The 18,519-nt window shown below is 43.2% G+C and overlaps 1 protein-coding gene across 1 annotated transcript in view; it reads left to right on the top strand.

Moving 5' to 3' along the window:
- stau2 (staufen double-stranded RNA binding protein 2) overlaps window positions 1-18,519 on the top strand; it is a 72,120-nt gene that overhangs the window by 23,522 nt on the left and 30,079 nt on the right. Inside the window, exons 7-11 of the mRNA XM_056434702.1 lie at window positions 1,246-1,353; window positions 10,176-10,388; window positions 13,506-13,643; window positions 16,237-16,365; window positions 18,325-18,382. Of these exons, the coding sequence (XP_056290677.1) occupies window positions 1,246-1,353; window positions 10,176-10,388; window positions 13,506-13,643; window positions 16,237-16,365; window positions 18,325-18,382 (646 nt within the window). The remainder of the gene's footprint in view (window positions 1-1,245; window positions 1,354-10,175; window positions 10,389-13,505; window positions 13,644-16,236; window positions 16,366-18,324; window positions 18,383-18,519) is intronic.

Genomic DNA, 18,519 nt, shown 5'->3' with positions numbered 1-18,519 from the left:
CACCGGTGTGAGGTCTTACGCCCGGTGCGGTAGGTGCATTGTACCACGTGACTGTTTTCTATGAAATCCAAGAGATCTCACAGTATGAATCATGCGTCATATCAGATCGCACAATGAGGCAGGCGAAAGGAAGAAGCCCAAAGGGAAAGAGAGCAGACATTCATACGTAATCAGACAAAGAGCTGGACATGAGACGATAAAGATCGAGACAGTACTCTGCATTCCCAGAGACAATTGGCACCAAAAGGCCTCTTGTTGTATGGCTGAAGATATCATCTCTATAGTGTGAACTACATTTCTTGATCAGCGGAAGGGACCAATGGCACTTTTATCATTCTTGTAAAGTCTGTCTTCTCCATATTTCAACAATTTAAAACTCTCTGAAGGCTCCAAACGGGGTGATCTGGTATTGATTCCAGAATTACTTCATAGTTTCATGGGCAGCAAATGTTTATGGATTTAGAAAATGTTGGATCTGTCTGGATCTAAAAAAATAAATAAAAAAATGGTGGTTATCCCACTGAATTCCACTGGAGCTTTTCCCACAAACCTTTACTTCATTTTCCTATGGATCAACCATGATGAAAACACTCATTTGGTCCTTTTATTCTTAAGCCGTTCTTAATATTCATAAATAATAATTTTGCTATCAAGAAAAGATCATTAATAACCAAACATTTCATATTTAATGGACACCCTTCAAGAGGCCTTCCTGTGCAGACATAAGACCACCAGTCATGTCCTGGGTTTACTGAGTTCTCAATCCCATATCTGATAAGGATCAAAGCCAGAAAACAGACAGCTTCTCGTTGCAGCAGCTTGGCAGACATCCACTCTGTATACGTGTCATCTTAGCTTGATATGCGCCACACTTTGTGGGGTCACAGTTTGAATGGTCATAATGTTACCTAGCATTTCGTAGCCTGGACATTATCCACATTTATTTGGTGGGAGATTATAAGGCTTCCAAACAGGGCTATAAATGGTGTGAGCTCTTTCAGCGTTGTTTTTTTAATTTTAAGTTCACCATATCAGTTCAACATATAGTTATGTGAACCTTAATTGTTTTCTACCAGTCAACAACTGAAAAACCTTTATATGTGAAATGTTTAAACGTACTGAACAGTTCATGCATGATGGATAATACAGAAAAACATATAACCTAAAAGTGCCTTTAGTTTGAGCAGCAACAATCAGTTTATCCTCCTTCACCATTTTGACGCGACACTTTTCCTTCTCTTCAAGAGCCCGGAGGAAAAAGGAGAGCCTGAGGACGGCCCTGATGCCAGCAAATCAGAGATCAGCCTGGTCTACGAAATTGCCCTGAAGAGGAACTTACCTGTCAACTTTGAGGTGAGGAGAAAAAAATGACATGGTCATGTGAAGCCATTATTCGGAGGATAAGGCCGCGCAGAATGTATGAGTAGTCATGATTTACAGTAAGTATTACAAAAATGCAACGAGTCATTAGAAACTGAAGGAGTCACACTGATAATACTCACACCCTATGATAAGGGAAAAGAAACCACGCAAGGACATGCCTGTTCACCAAGCGTCGCTTCATTTGCCGGTCGGTGAGTTCACTTATCTTGAAATGCTTGTGAAATTATTCTGGCGTCCAGTTCAAAGTGTTTCTGGACTGACTCGAGTCACTTGCTCTCAAAGTATTTTGAGGTGACTCAGCTAATGAGGTGCAAATGAGTCGATCATTCGCTACTGTACGATTAATTCCTTTAGTAGTCAGCCTTGTGTACTAAATTAGACAGGCTTATATTTATCACTTTGCTATTTTATTTGTAACCAGTATTTAACAGCCAATCTTCCTCTTTAAATTATCTCTTATTTGAATAAAACGTGTATATGTACATGGTCCTTAAATATGTATTTATTTGTAAAGTAAGGTTTCTGACACAATTTCAGCAAAAAAAAGGATTGTATACAGTTACCAAAAGTTGTATCACACCTTTGTTCGGTATTTACACCAAAGACATTTTTTTTTTTTTTGGTGTCAAAGCTATCTTGTGCATTATTTCTTCACAAATGTCTGTTTTATTCAAAATGACATGTGAACCTTGGGATTTGACTAGAATTCTAAATGACATGTTGTGGGTTGAACAGTGCTCGCCTACATATCAGAACCAATATAAGTCTGTGTTGCTGAACCCATGAAAAGTATGAAGGTATTCGTAAATTAAAGAAGTTGAATATGAACCCTGCAATTATTTAAAAGGAGGAAAAAATCCTTGAACATTACTTTTTTTTTCCTGACACTGACAGATTTGGGCTTTGGTTCCTACACAGTTTAGAGCAGAGGTGCTCAATACGTCGATCGCGATCTGCCGGTCGATCGCGGCGTAGTATTGGTAGATCGCATGACATTAAAAAAAATTGGCCCGCCACCCTTTAATTTTCTCTATAGAGCGTATTCACTCACGTGACCACAACAAACTCTGGCGGCCATGTTGGGGTCCCACCACGGCATTGTTTTGCTTGTTTGTATGCCGCTCTTCCCTTAGAAATGACCATTATATCCTGAAGGAGACACGATTTCAGTTCAAAGCAGTGTGCCTTGTGATTATACTGTGCCTCATTGTTGGATGTGGGACTAATGATTCAGAATATGGGTTTATCAGCTCAACAAGACAAGCTATTACTTCAACTTGTCATGCATCTACTTCGGCTTCACTCGGCGTCTGAGCGTTAGGACTGTTCTCATGTGATTCTGTTGATGCATCGGGTTGTGGGCACGTTTCCATTGACACACTCTCGTCAATAATCTCTTTTTGCTTTTTTTCGCCGAGCGAAAATCAATGTCTTTCACTTGCGCAAAAGGAACTGTGGATGGAAACTTGGGAGGAAGCCATGAACATGGCAACTCCGTCGGGCGATGTCTGCCTTTACTCTGTGATTCATTTCAAGGTAAAATAAAACACTGGCTCCATGGGAACAGCACTCAGCACGGCCACCAAACAGTCACTGCTGGTCCTGAACGAGCTGGAAGCGGCTTCATCCAGACACTCGTCCTGGAGGCGGAGCTGTGCGACTATGGATCATATATGAACCCAGACACGGGGCGCTTGATGTTCCGACATTTGTGGGATTTCCACAACAAGTATAACGCAGAAATAGTTGTTAATGTCCCATGGTCGATAGCGGAAATGAAAACTGTTTTACAGGAATGTGACCGGGCTCTGTGCTGGTAACTAGCGAATTAACCACAAAGTGTTGAGCGAGTAAAATAAGGTAAAAAAGCGTTGTGAATATTCAATTCCAACCGCTGAAATCTTTCTTTGGTCATGCAGAAGGACATGAGGTTGCTGGGCTCTCGCATAATCAAACAGCGGACACGATAGCCAGGTCAACTTCTTCTGACATTTAATAAGTGGGACCCCAAGATGGCGCGATTGAGATTCTGACGTCACGTGAATACGCTCTATAGCGCCAGATTACAGCAGAAGTAATTTAAGGTCCCTTTTCTTAAAGAGCACGTCTTTGTTCTTTTATCAAACTAACTAACAGCCGTCATTTCTGTCTCTACGTGTCGCGTTAACACTTCTCGGCTCTCCGTCTCGCGCGCCGCAGAGCTCCGGTGCCGTGTCTGCGCGCATCGGGGCGGAGCATAAGAAAAAAGTCACCAGTTGCGTCTGATTTAAAGCGTGCGCTGCCTGCAGTGAGTTGGTGACCTTGATGAACTCACCTGGGAGCTGCCCAGCTAGACTGAGGGTTACCTGCATTGCTCAGAGTTTCAGTTTTGACGAACAAGTTTCCTCTCGTCGCTTCTTCTTCTTCTTCTTCTTCTTCTTCTTCTTCTTCTTCTTCTTCTTCTTCTTCTTCTTCTTGCCAAAAAACCAGGGAGGCTCAGTTTACTCTGTGTGCCCCCTCCCTTCCTCCACAGAATCCCTGCCGTCCACCTCCTTCCATCACTCCCAAAAAAAATCACACAGGGTGGTTCCCTGTTGATGCTAGGGGGATAGGAGGATTGGGGTGAGAGGAAATGGAGAGACAGGGATGGAAGGAAGGGAGGGAGGGAGATGCTTCTCACTCTGTTGACTTTGCTTGCTAATACAAGTTTACACAACATAGGAACAAATTATCTTGAAAGCCGTCCAGTCCTCCCTTTTGCCCCCCCGCCCCTCAAAAAAACGTTTTTGCTCATCAGAGCATGACATGACAGTCCTTCCTGGAACAACTATTAATAACGTCAGCCAGCTAAATCTGGATTGATGTGATTTATTATCTGTCATCTCTTTCACCGTCAGCAATTACTTAACTTTAATTTTCAGTCCCTTCAAATTGGATTCTGACAAGCAGCGGTTTTAAAAGGAGACCACAGCCAGATATCAACAAACCGTCTCTGTTCCGCTCGCTGTCACGCGAGAGACTCTTCATTACTGCAATCTGATGAGCAGTAAATCAGTAACTTCTCTCCACTTCGTCTGAATTCTAATCCTCTATCCATACCTCCGTCAACAGCTATTTGCCTATTTCACAATTTGCGATGTGTGTTCCCACAGTGAAGGCAGTGCCGAGCGTCATTTGTTTAACCTTTTCTGTGTGATAAATGCATGATTTAAGGTACTGGACACGTGCCCGACTAACAGCTTTGTGTCCTTAAGGGAAGTCCTTTCATTTTCTTTGCCGTCTTTTTCTCCATTTCTGCATTTCAGTCATTTGTTATCCTTTGCTATGTCAACCTAAAGTAAACTATGCATGCATACACTGTGGTAGAGTCCAAGTGTAAATTACGATGGTCTTTTTTTGCCCGTTGGGTCCATTACATTATAACTTATGAGACAAAGTTTGGCCTCATCTCTCTCCCTGCCATGTTGCATCCCCTCTACCGTGTGTCCTTTGATGCGCTGAGAAGAAATGGTACACTCTCGCACGCACAGTTACACATTCACACATCCTACACAAAACCGTAACGGTCATCTCTCGTGTGAACGCCTTTCATAGCAGCCATGTTTTCATCTCGTCTCATCCCTGCCCTCACTGGGGCATGAAATTACCCGTGAGTCACTGCTAGCGAGTGTCTGCTTTCCTGTTCCTCTGCAACGATGAGGGTCACCGCCACCCTGCGAGCCAGTTGGCTCATTTAATCCCCCCGTCAGGCAATATCAAACAGATGTCAGCATCAAAGAGGAACCAATCTATAAATCACAGTTTGTGTGTTGGATCTTGGACACAAGAGAAGAGGGTCCTGGCCAAGAATCACCCATCTTACAAGAAGCAGCTTCCCTCAGGGCTTGTCCATCCACCGCTCGTCACAAAAGACCCTTTCTTCCCTCCACCATTCCCCACCATTGTCCTCCACTGCTCCCAGAGCCTCCTCTTCCAGAGTACCTGCAGTCTCACATGCACAGATCCTCAGACTGCTCAGGGTATTAATGTCTCTATGAGAAGCCGACGAATAGTCGTCCCGCGTTAGAGAAAAGATGAAGCGACAAGAGGAGAAGAAGAGAAGAAGAAAAAAAAATCAACATTGAATTACCAAGTGTTTCCTGTGTACAACCCGATCCTTGTGATTAGGTGGTAGACGGGTGTGTTTGGCGTGCGTGTAAATGAATAGAAGTGCTGAAATCCCACCGGTGTGGTGCAGATCCCGTGTCGTCTGCCAGGAGACTGACTGCAGCTCGTCTGCCGCCACCATGGGCCAAGAGTGTGTGACATGTGTGCACAGATACACACTTTGTCTCATGCTCTTTGTTGGCTGTACCAGAGACATATACAGGCCACTTTTCTTCTTTGGCTTCCTGTTGGTAACTGCATGTTTTAACTGTTAGACGGCACAAGGGACTTATCTTATCAAATCAACACTTGTCCATCACCTGTTCTGCCGTATTCAGTGTTCAGAGGGTTTTGGAGAAGCAGACAACTTAAAAGTTCTCAACTCAAAGAGCGCTGCTTGATCATTGTCTGCTAGCCTGCCTTGGTCCACAGATAAAAACATTCACCTGCCAGCAACCTCTAAAAGTTACTTATTAAGACTCTCCAAGTCGATCGTTAAATCGGTATGAAAATCAAAGTGTAAAACAAAGCCCACCAGGATGAAAATACGTTTATTTATGTGATGGACCTCAAGACAGAGAAAGCTTGAAAGAGTGATTGAGTGCAGTTAGAAAAGTGTCCTGCACATGTCATCGTTCACTTCAACAGCATCGGAGTCGTCTGACTGCCGCTCCGTAACTTAACACCAATCACATCCACATTCTGTTCGTAGCTCAAGTGTTTTTCTCCAAGTGACATAATCTCAGCTGACCAGGGTCAGTGATCCAACATCAAAGTCAAAGTCAAAGTCAGTTTTATTTGTCAATTTTCCATATGTGCAAACATACAGAAGATTTCTTTGCGTTCCTCTTCTCAACATAAAGTGAATTGTGCAACATATAGACACCAGCGATTGAAGAAGAACGTTTAAGAAATTGGATGTGTCCCGTCCCATTGACTGTCTAATCGTACAAGAAGCTGCCATGTTACATTTCCTTTTTCTGGTGATGAGCAAGACCAGAGCAGGTCCCCTGGGTGGGAGTGCGTTTGGATGTTAGCTTGAGCCGCTAGTTCTCCAAGGCAGCCGCGCAACACACATCCTTCCTGTATAGTTAAACTCATTGTGAGGGAATGCTGATAGGCTAACGGGTACATTGACAGCAAACACAGGGCCAGTGTCAGCCCAGTTCACAAGAATGTCCTTCAGTTACCTCGGGAGGAATAGTTGGGATGAGGTAACCCAAACATAACCTCCTTTTTTTATTTTTTAGCCTGAATTTAATCAAGTTTAAATTAAATTTCACAGCAAGTAAGTTACTTTAACTACTTCTTCATATGTTTTTGCAACATTATGGCTGTGTTTTATCAATTGTTTAAGCTTTAATAAGTATTTGGGCTTTACCTTTCCTTGTTTCGTTTTCATACGCCAGACTTACTTTTTCATTTCTTCTTGTTAATTGAACAAAGAACACGTTTGTGTGGGTATAGTTGTTTAGTAGAGAGTATGGGGTATGAGCACATTATTCTTTGTTCTCCTCAAGGTCTGTATTTGTCTGTGTTAATGTGTGAAGCATTTGAATGCTCAATGGTTCTCTCATCAGTGTGATCTGTTTCATCGGTCACAAGGTCAAAAATGGACTGTTTCTAGATTGTATCTGATTGCCACAATTTGCGCTGTCTGCACCACAAACTGAGCTCAAATGAAGGAGAGCAGGACTGGTCTTCAGTGTTGGAAAATGATTCTGTTGATAGTGCATGGGATCTGTTTAATCAAATTTTCCTTAGTATAGTGAATAAGTTGGCTCCATATAAACAAGTTAGGGTAAAGCAGAGATCAAGCCCGTGGCTTAACGCAGATATTTTAACTGCTATAAAACAAAGGGAGGAGGCCTTGCGGAGGTTTCTGAAATCTCATGAGGAAGTAGATGCTGATGCTTATAAAAAATGCAGAAACGAAGCACAGAGAAGGATTAAGGTAGCAAAAAAGGACTACTATATGAACCTAATAAAGGATAACAAAAATGAGCCAAAGAAGCTATGGAAAGCTCTGAAAGACTTGGGATGTGGGGAAAGGCCAACAGCGGCAAGCCCAATATTGGCTTGGATATCAATGGCAAGATTGATTTTAACAAAGCAAAGGTAGCCAATTATTTTAACATCTTTTTTACCTCTGTAGCCAATAAACTTGTTGAAGCATTGCCTCCTAAGACTGGTGTATATGGAGAGGAGTTTACACAGAGGTTTTATTCTAGTCGAGGTACTGGCTGGTTCATTTGCCATGTCCAAGGTGTCAGTTGAGAAGGTAGCTGTGTTGTTGGCCGAGCTCAATATAGCTAAAGCCACGGGCCTAGACAACATTCCTGCTCGGTTTTTAAGAGATGGTGCGTGGGAAATAGCTCCTGTGTTTCCCACTTAATTAACCTCTCCTTGGAGCAAGGCATTGTTCCAAGTAGCACCAAACAAAAGATTATTCCTTGTACAAAAAGGGAGTAGATCCGAGCAAGGTAATTATAGGCCTGTGTCCATTTTGAGTGTTTTATCCAAGATTTTAGAAAAGGTGGTGCACGAGCAGATATCGGAATATGTAGGTAGAGAAAGCCTTTTATACAAGTTTCAATCAGGGTTTAGGAAATCTTATTCTACAGACACATGCCTCCTGTATCTAACTGATTTTATTAGAAAGGAGATGGATGATGGGAAACTGTGTGGAATGGTCTTATTAGATCTCCAAAAGGCCTTTGACACAGTAAACCATGGTCTATTACTTGGTAAGATGAAGGCTCTGGGTCTGAACGATTTATCTGTCAGGTGGATTGCTTCATATCTGACAGGCAGGGACCAGAAAGTAGAGGTCAATGGCTCTATGTCGGATGCCAGACAAATTGACTGCGGGTGCCAAGGAAGTGTTTTAGGACCATTATTATTTTTACTGTATATTAATGATATGAGTGATGCATGTTCCTGTAATCTGTTTTTATATGCAGATGATGCAACCTTGCTCATCTCGCATAAAGAGTTGAATACGCTCCAAAGAATGTTAGGAGAAGAGCTCTCCAAGATTAGTAACTGGCTGTCCGACAGTAGACTATCACTTCACTTAGGGAAAACTGAGTCTATTTTGTTCGGATCGAAACCTAGATTACGTAAGGCTCCGAGACTCAAGGTGGATTCAGTCAGTGAGGTCATAGTAGCAAAAACAACAGTGAAGTACCTGGGCTGTTGGTTAGAGGACAGTCTTGGGGGGGAGGGAATGGCCATACAGGTGCTGGGGAAAGTAAATGCCCGCACCAGGTTTTTGGCTAGAAAGGCCAATCTGCTTGACAGGAAAGTCTTAAACTACTGGCTAACAGCCTGGTGCAGTGTCATTTTGATTATGCTAGTGTATCATGGTTTGGGGGCTGTCAGTTTCATCCAAAAAAAACTGCAGGTGTCACAAAACAAGTTGGTAAGAGTTGTGATGGGACTCGGCCCCTGTGATCATGTTGGGAGAAGCCACTTTAAGGAACTTAACTGGCTTCCAGTTGAGGCCAGAGTGGCTCAGCTTAGGCTCAACATGGTGCACAAAATAGTCAACAATAGGGCCCCCAAATATCTTAATAACTATTTTCCTAGTGTTCGGGAAGTGCACAGCTATGGAACACGATCTAGCTTAGCCAACCTGCATCCACCAAGGTGTAGATCAAAGATGGGGCAAAGCACATTTGCTCACATAGGAGCTCAAGAGTGGAATGAATTGCCTTTGGCCATTAAACAATGCCTGAACCCAATTAGTTTCAAGGGGAACGTTAGGAAATGGCTCCTAGAAAAAGTCCATGATTAAACTTGTATGTCAATGTAGTATTATGTGTATTACTGTATTGCTTTTTATGATGTAGGTTGGTAATGTGTGAATGTGTGTATTTTTTGTGCCAAGACCAAGGACCACAACGGAAATAAGTCTGTGACTTTTTGTGCTATCCTTGATATTTTTATGATGCGTGACCTTTTGTTTCATGTATTGTATTTATGTCCAATAAACTAAACTAAACTAAACTAAAAGAGGCTGGTGGGACGGGAGGGTTTTGAGAAAGTCCAAATAGACATTTACACACAGCAGCTACAGTTAGTGGGAGAGCGACGGCCAAAAACTGCGACGCATCCAAAAGGTTTTCCACATAAGCCGAACATGTACTGCCCGACTCAGTTAGTGTGTGAAACCTTGTTCTTCCTCCAGCGTGTTTTCCTAAATCAGATTGGGAGTACCCCACCTGCTACACACACACACTCTCACACTTAGACTTCACAGGAAGTGGATGTGATTGCAGAAGCATGACCTAACGCCAGCCGGTGTTTGTTTTAGGTCTCCCAGGTGACCAGAGGCTAGAGGAAGGAAACTGAGCCCTCACCACTAGAGACTGTCATCTAGGAACACGTTCCTCTTCGTGCGTGTGTGTGTGTTTGTGAATAACGTGCACACATATGGGTGGGTAGCATTGTGACCATCAAGAACAGATGTTTTGGACCACCTGGTAAAGCTGCCTGCAGTGTGCGCGCACACTCCTTCACACATATCATGCACGACAATAAGACAAATCTTTTATCAGCAGTATCCCACAAAACATCTTGTGTCAAACCTGGTATATGACGACCCTATCTGGAAGTTTCATTTCCATATTCATTTCCCACCTGTTCCTGCTCTATCCCCCCAGGTTTTGAAGGAGAGCGGCCCCCCGCACATGAAGAGCTTTCTGACCTGCGTCAGCGTCGGGGAGTTCTCTGCGGAGGGCGAGGGCAACAGCAAGAAGCTGTCCAAGAAGCGTGCTGCTCTCTCCATCCTGCAAGACCTGAAGAAGCTGCCCTTCATCCCCATCGTGGAGAAACCCAAGACGCACTACAAGAAACGCACCAAGACCATCCTCAAGGTACTGCGGCCGGGCCGGTGGAGCTGTGGCCTTTGTGTCCAAAATTGTCATATTATACTGAAGAGTTTTGTATGTACTAGAGGCATCAAGGTACAGTCAACTTTAAGGTGTTGCGTCTGGTCTGTCATTAAAAAAATTAGCAAGTCATAATTATTCATCGTAAATATTTCAATTACTTTGCTGAAAAATTGTTTAAAGTGTGAATTAGGATATTGGGTTACTTTTCCTTCTGTTGTTTCTTTCCATTCTGCATCTATCTAGCTAGTGGGAATGTGCTCACCTGTGTGCGCGCACGTGTTTAGTTTAATAAAAGAACAAAGACGTGCTCTTTAAGAAAAAGGACCTTAAATTACTTCTGCTGTAATCTGGCGCTATAGAGAAAATTACGGGGTGGCGGGCGGAGATTTCAGGGGAGTGGGGCGCCACCCTGATAGAATGGTAGGGAAAACACTGGTAACGCTTTATATTACAAAATATTACACATGCACACTGAACTAACAGTTAAACTCTGCAGACTACAGAAATACACATACCTGCATCTCAATCAGGAGAGACCAGTTCGATGAAGAAAGGATAATGTTTATTGTTAGCAGATGACATGAAATAATGAAGCCTCAGAGTATTTGGCGCTTGGACTCTACAAAAAGATTTGTAATTGAGGCCCGACGGCCTCGATAAGCAACGAGATAGATCCCCCCCATGTGGAGTCCAGACCTGGTGGTGGCTGATGAGCTGATAGCTGCCCAAAACCCCAAATAATTAGCATGAACAGTCTCTCGCAACTTCCCAGAGCAACCATGCTAAGTGACTCTTTTGCAGCAGCGGGCACCGTCGATTCTGAGAGCAACATTAATGTTGACTGTCTGCCAACGCTTATCAGACCAGCCAAAGTAAGGGAAGCTATGGCAGCAGCAGGCCAGAGTTCCACTGTCGATTCTGAGGGCTCTGGCGCCCAATCAAACTGTACAGGTGCACAAAAGGCTCAATATTGAAGAGATCGAAAGAGTTGAAACTATACCCAGACCAGCCAAGAACCAGATCGGTTTACTGAGACCCAGCGGCCTGAAACCCAACATAATTAACATGAATGTTGGCTGTTTGCTACCACTTCCCGAAGCAACCAGCAACGGTTCCACTAGAGATTCCGAGAGGTCCAAACTGGACAGGTGCAGAGAAATCGTTGCTCAGACAAAATACTGGTTGCATTTTAGTCAGAGGATTTGTCCTTGATGGGAAGGAGCTGGATGAAGCTGCTAGACAACAGCAGCCGACAGCTCATAAGAATACACTGGCACACTATCATCAACATCAGTTGATAAAGAAGGAAAAGCAGCAAGTGGAGCAGCACAGACTAAAAGAGGCGAAGAAGGAGAAGATAGACAGACTCCGGGCCCTTGCTCTTGCTCGAGTGTGTGCACCGGGCCAAAGCTGCGAGGAAGCCAAAAAAGCGGTGTTAACGAAAAATAACTTGACCAATCCGCTTGTGGAGATGGCCAATATTCTGGAGATTAAAAGGCTTGACTCAATACCCAGACCAGCCAAGGAGAAGACTGGCTTACGGATAAGCAGATGCCTTAAACCCAACATAGTCAACATGATTGTTGACGGTCTGCCACCTCTTCCCAGAGCAACCAAGCTGAGAGACGCTTTGGCAGCAGCAGGCAAAAGTTCCACAGTCGATTCTGAGAGCTCTGGGTCCCGATCAAACTGTACAGGTGCACAAAAGCACAATATTGAAAGGATCGACCCAAGACCAACCGAGGAGCAGACTGGTTTACTGAGATGCAGCTACCTGAAACCCAACATTGTTAACATCAATGTTAACCGTCTACCACCTCTTCCCAGAGCAACTTAGCCGAAACACTTACACATTAGGAGCATTAGGAGCACCCGTAGGACAACCTGCAGAACAACCATGGCCACCAGATGCTCGCCAGCGAGCTCCCCTCATGGGTCTGGCTCCGGGAGAGGGCCCCAGTTTCCCTTGTCCAGGCAAGGTAGCAGAAGTCCGTTGCTATCCATCAGGGTTCCCCTTTCATTTCAATTATTTCTAATTAGTTGGAATGCTTCAGCTGTCCAACTATTGTTCTTCACTTCTTTATTAGTTGGATTTAACACACCTCACTCCCGGTGATGTTATACATAAGGATGTTAAATATTAGTTATTTTTTGCACAACTTTATTTACATTGTTTTTGTCTGATGGAGCAATCTGGTTTAATTAAAAGTGATTGCAATTTTCTTTATTCTATTATTTGAAAGAGTCACACAAAGTTGTTGTATCAATACAAATGTTGTGTGGACCATTTAGTTACAATTTTGTTGGGGCGGTGGGGCACGAATATCGTTCTTCCTCTGACAGCGTGACAGAAAAAGTTTAAGAACCACTGACTTAAGCCAACAGATCATCATAAATATAAAGTACAGCAGCTACATTTTATTTCTGCAAATTTGTTAAACATACTTGCACTAACATACTGCAAAATGTAAAAATGAAATGGACAAAGGATGAGACAGCAGAAAGATGATAGGCTAAGCATGCTGATTGGATAGGGGGCCAGCTGATCTACGCAGCTGATGTCGTTATTGACGTCGCCGAATAATGACAGCAAGTTAACAATCAGTGAGCATGTGTGAGAAGTGATTGGCAGACGTATGAGGAATAAATGACGGGCTTGCGGGGGTATGGTCTTCCGGCTGAGCTTGCTCGATAGCTTCACTTACTTTGACTGACAGACGTGTTACAGAAAGACTATCCCACGTTCACACAAGCTTCATCGAGGCTTAGACCAGGACAAACTGACCTGCCGATGCCCGTAACCACAGTAACTACTCCAGCCTGCATGCACACAGTATGAGAGCAGAAGGGGAGATGCCAGATTGTGTTTTGTCTTACCCATTTTGGCAGTCGTTTGGGGGAGAGGTTTTACAGTAGTGACTGGGTCAGCCCAGTGTCAATTCAGAAGAATAAAACTGCTCAGGCTGATCTACCTGTTCTTTTGTATGGGCCGTCAGACAAAAAGGAAAACGCATCAGAAAAACGTCATAATGCCAGCCCCCCGCTGAATCATTGGGATGACTGGAACTGCTCACCCTGTGTGTCCTCCTTTCCTCCCAGACAGGACCAGACTATGGCCAGGGCATGAACCCGATCAGCCGCCTGGCCCAGATCCAGCAGGCCAAGAAGGAGAAGGAGCCAGAGTACCTGCTGCTCTCTGAAAGGGGGATGCCCCGACGCCGGGAGTTTATCATGCAGGTAAACAATGGGTTTATTTCATGAAGATGGAGAAGGGTAAATGTATGCACAAGAATAAAAAATATATCAAAATATCACCTGCTTAATTTTCCCTAAGACACCATGTCTACAGGAGATGTAGCGTAAACGGCAGGTCAGCTTCAAGGCTCTGTTTGTGTTTACAAAGGATGCTTTCAGGCACTGTATTGATTGTAGGTCACCAGTGTTTTGGCAGAATTCACTGCCTAATACACTTTTGAACGGTAGTGTACATCGCGATAGTTATATGTGGAAAAAATGGAAATAAAATCCAAAAAATGCTTCAGGTCACATGTATGAGTGAAACGGCTGTAATGGATTAATCAAATGGTTTGGGTTATGATTTTCTGGATAAGGAACATGCTTGTTGTGGGGGTCCTGAACCAAAGAGCAGGTATAGACTGCCTGTATTTATCAAGAGGGGAACAGTTGCAGAACAAGAATAGACCCTCTCTGTCTGGCCAAAGGCAGCCAGCAGCAGCGTTGCGTAACCTCTTTGCACTAGAACACAAGTTTCTTGAGCTGGTTTCCTATTTCTGTCATGTGTGTAGTAGTTTTAGCATACATGATTTATATTTTAATTGGAAACTCTTTTCTGCATGCTGTTAGTATTGGGCCTCCCTGGCCTCCCTCTCACTCCCCCTTTCTCTCACTCCCTGTTCCTTCTTAAAAACTTTGTTTGATATTCATTATTTTTATAGGATCCGTATGAAGCTCAGAATAGAAGAACTTCCATCTTTATAACTTTGTTGTACTCAGTGAAATTTCAAAGCTGTAAGAAATGACAGTGATTGTCTTCTGTATTTCAGAAAGTGCTGACTTTTATTCTGGGGCCAACCCCCTAAGATAGTTTCCCTTCAACAAAAAGCCAATGGGAGGTTTGCATTTGATTTTTGATGATTGCAAAAAATAAGCTCTGTGGTAAACCCAAGTTTATGATACCTTTGCATCATTTTCAGCAAGATGATCGTCACACATAAGCATACATTTCTATGTTTTTCTGATTATCGGCCGACGCAAAAAGCTAATATTAGACTACAAACTACATCACAATCATATGAGCACGAGTATCTACAACAAGGCTGATTTAGCCACTTGTCAGCAACTGGTTCAAACTCCCGAGAGGTATATTTACTGACCTATTTAATAACAACGTTCAAAACTATTGAGCATGTGTTTTACTTTTTTTTCTTTTCTTTAACATTCAGCAAAACCAACTGACTTGGAAACGAGAAACCCAGAAGTACAGAAATGCAAACGAATGTCCTGGTTTCAGGGCTCATTCCTGCAGCACTCGGTTTGGCTTGTGTAGTGAGGAGGCAGTATTCATTAACAGAATAAAAATGTCATGGTCTCGCTGCAGCACCGGCCTTTAACCCTTAACTAGGTTATGGAGGATTTGCTGTTTATCACTAATCTAGTAAACGGAGCAGGGACTGCGTGGATGAGAAATCTCATTTGAAGCCACAGTTATTCTGTTACTTTAATTATTTGAGGCCATGCATTTGGAAAAAGCCTTTGGTTGTTGTTGCTTCAATCTGTGAGCATCTACAACACAAGTCAACAGTCTGTTTTTCGAGGATGCAGGAAAAAAAACTGGCAAAGCTGGCGTAGTCCAATTTTAATTTATGCGCAACATTTTAACTGCAGCTCTCTTTGTCTCGCGCTTCCTGTTCGTCTTTCTGTGTCTGTCTCTCTGTCAAACTCTCGCTCTTTGTCTCTCTTTTCCGTAATCCTCTTTCATAGGAAGAACAGAGCTTCTCTTAGCATCAGGCAGTAATTCAGCCTCCAACCCATTCTCCGTGCCTCTTTGATACACACATTAGGCCCTGCGAGTGTGTGCGTGTTCCTTTTGTGCAGTCCACTCGCTCTTCTAAAATGTCCACATTGTTTCCTTTGGTAAGTGGCAGGGCTCAAATGAGTCTCTGCTTTCGCATCTTTTTTTCTGAACCCATCACTCGTTAGAGGAAAAAGAAGGCACCAGCTTGGATCGGATGACTTTTTGAGTGGGTGACCATTTTTTAGGATTTGATTAAAAGAGCAATTGTGTTTATTTTAGAAATGTTGTGTCCTACTTGATGCATTCAGTCGAGAACTTAGTGAGCATGTCAGAGCACTTTGAGTGAGTGCACTGAAGTCTGTCTGTTCACAGGCTCTGGCTCCCAGAATGTTATTTGTACAGTGTAATTGTCTGTTTGTATAACATAACGATGTCTGATATTCTCTTGGACATTTCTCTGCGAACATTTTGTGTAGACAGATGTAATGTTTTAGGATCACTGAAAAACAAACACTTAACTCAAAGCATTTTTGTGTGCTGTAAATTGCTCGGCCGACTCGGCCCAGTGAGCAAATCGGTGTTACGGACTGAAGGTGAATGAAAGTGTGACAGGAAGAGGAAGGTCATGAGAAAAGACATTTTAGCACATTTAACACTGTTTTAGCAAGTCATTCAGGGATTTGTTACCGCAGTGTATCCGCACAGAATATTTAATTGTTAATCTAAATATATGTATATCGTGTGTGTGTGTGTATGTGTGTGTGTCTGTGCATGTGTCTGTGCATGTGTTTGCAGGTGAAGGTGAATAGCGAGGTTGCCACGGGAACGGGACCCAACAAGAAGGTGGCCAAACGGAACGCAGCAGAGGAGATGCTCCTGCAGCTGGGATACAAGGCCTCCACAGTCCCCCAGAACACCCCCGAGGTGCTCACTCCACTCATCTTCTCTCACTTTTAGATTTGATAGCCAGTTTATCTGCTTGTCTCCCGTATTTTCTTTTTCTCTTCAAGGGGACGACGGTGAGTCATAAACATCATACAACAAATAAATTCAAATTTATTATTTGAAAACTTTGCTCATTTATAACCAGTTCTGTAACCTCCAAATATGGGTAGTTATTGTTTAACTTCCCTCTGGCTGTTCTAACTAAAAAAAGTTAAACATTGTCATTTTCCTATTCTACCCACATGTAATGATAAAAAGCTGGTTCAATATCAGCATAGTTTCCCTTTAACAATCTTCATAAAAGGAAATGAGAATATTGCAAATGATAAATACACAAATACATCATTGATTAATCCGTTATTCATGTTTTCGATGTACTGTTTATAATGTCAGTAACACTAGGTTGCTTTATTAATTATAGATGATAAAATATAATTTGAGCTGCGGTGATGGTGATCTTGGTCGGTGGGTAACTGTACAGCCGTATGCTGATGGATCACATAAAGAAATTCTGTGCACCGATCCCATTTTGTCTTCACACTATCGCATCCGGACAGCACTGTGCAGATCTCAAGACATCCTGATACTCAGTCGATTCTCTAATTCATCACGAGTCCCAGCCTCTTATGTAACCTGCTCAGCTCCTCTCAACCGAATGTGTTTTGCAAGCAACCGTTGATCACCATCATCTTTATTCACCTCGTTGGTTTCTAAGCTCAAGAGAGCACATTAAGAAAGTGATGAGGTTACATAATCAGGCTCTCTAAAAAATATTCATTGTTCCCAAGACAGCTCATTAGTTAGATATGTGCTGCAGCATGTATATCGTATTCAGACAGCCATACAGCTAGAGGACGACACTGGCTCTGATCAGAAAACACAATCTATGCAATTTGCAGTCTATATTCCCCTTCTCCTTCCTCCACATACTAAACAGTCTGATGCTGACATTTTTCTTTGACAACATTCTAAACCCTAAGCGTATTAGTCTTGGTCTGAAGTGTTGAAGCATCTGCACACTGAACGCGCTCCAGTTGCATGTGTCGACGGGAAATGTCAAATGTTGCACACAATGTTTTGAATTTCTGTTTGCGTCATTGCATGTTTTTGTATGTTAGCCCTATAAACTACTATGTGTTGATGTCGATGGTCTCAGATCGGCTGCTGCACTGGAAATAAGCAGTCTAGTGAGTCTCACTGTTTCATCTAATTCTTGGCAAGAGGGAAGACTTTTCTGGTAACACTCAAGTCAGAATATTTAGACAGAATGGAGTTAGTGGCTAATACATGGCTGTGCATTAGCCTGACAACTCTGAAAACATGTCTATAAGAATGAGTTGGACGGCCTACTTCCCATTAGATCCTCAGACAACCCAGAGCTCGATGGAACGACTGAACCGTGTTTGCCAAACTCCTGTTTTGTCGGATAGGATGTCTCTCTTTAGATCTCGCTCTTTCTGTTTCTCCGTCCTCCCTTGCCTCCCCTTCTTTTGGGTGCTCTGTTGCACGACATTCCCACCGTGGGATTGTGTGTGTGATCTGTGCAAAAGCGTGATGAGACTTGGGAGAGGTATTAAAGGGGGATGCATTTGTTTACAACCATGTCATCTTCTCAGCTCTCGCACACATTATACATTATTTGTTTTTCTGATTCACACACGTGTGTTTGTGGCTGTTTGGGTTTGTGGAGGCAATGTGCATACCACAGCAGAAATAACACTCTGAAAAGGGAGCTTTTAAGAATACTCAATCGTGACAACCCCCCTAATTAAGTGGATGGCCGAGACAGACACTGGGTTCTTAAGCATCCACTCCTGTGAGCGCTCGTCTCTTTGTGGCCCAAACAGTAGGAAGGAACTCGTCTGACATGCGTGAAGAAGCTGTCTGTTCAAGAATGTACATCTCTCTTACCTCCCCCTTCTCTCCGAATCGCTACAGATGGACAACAAAGGCTGGAATGGACAAAAGGCGTCATTTACCGAAGCGACGAGTAACAGTGAGTATCTGCACGTCTCCCTGTGTCTCTATCCATTTCCCTCTCCTCCTCCACTCCGACTCTCCATCCCTCCCTCAATCCCGCAGGTGGTTTTAGCCATCGAGATGGCCCGGCGTTTAATCTCTGTGACTGGTCAA

Source organism: Pseudoliparis swirei, chromosome 16 (genome assembly GCF_029220125.1).
Source record: "Pseudoliparis swirei isolate HS2019 ecotype Mariana Trench chromosome 16, NWPU_hadal_v1, whole genome shotgun sequence".
Taxonomy (NCBI): Eukaryota; Metazoa; Chordata; class Actinopteri; order Perciformes; family Liparidae; genus Pseudoliparis; species Pseudoliparis swirei.
Note: the sequence above shows the minus strand (reverse complement) of the source record. Positions and strands in the feature narration are given on the sequence as shown.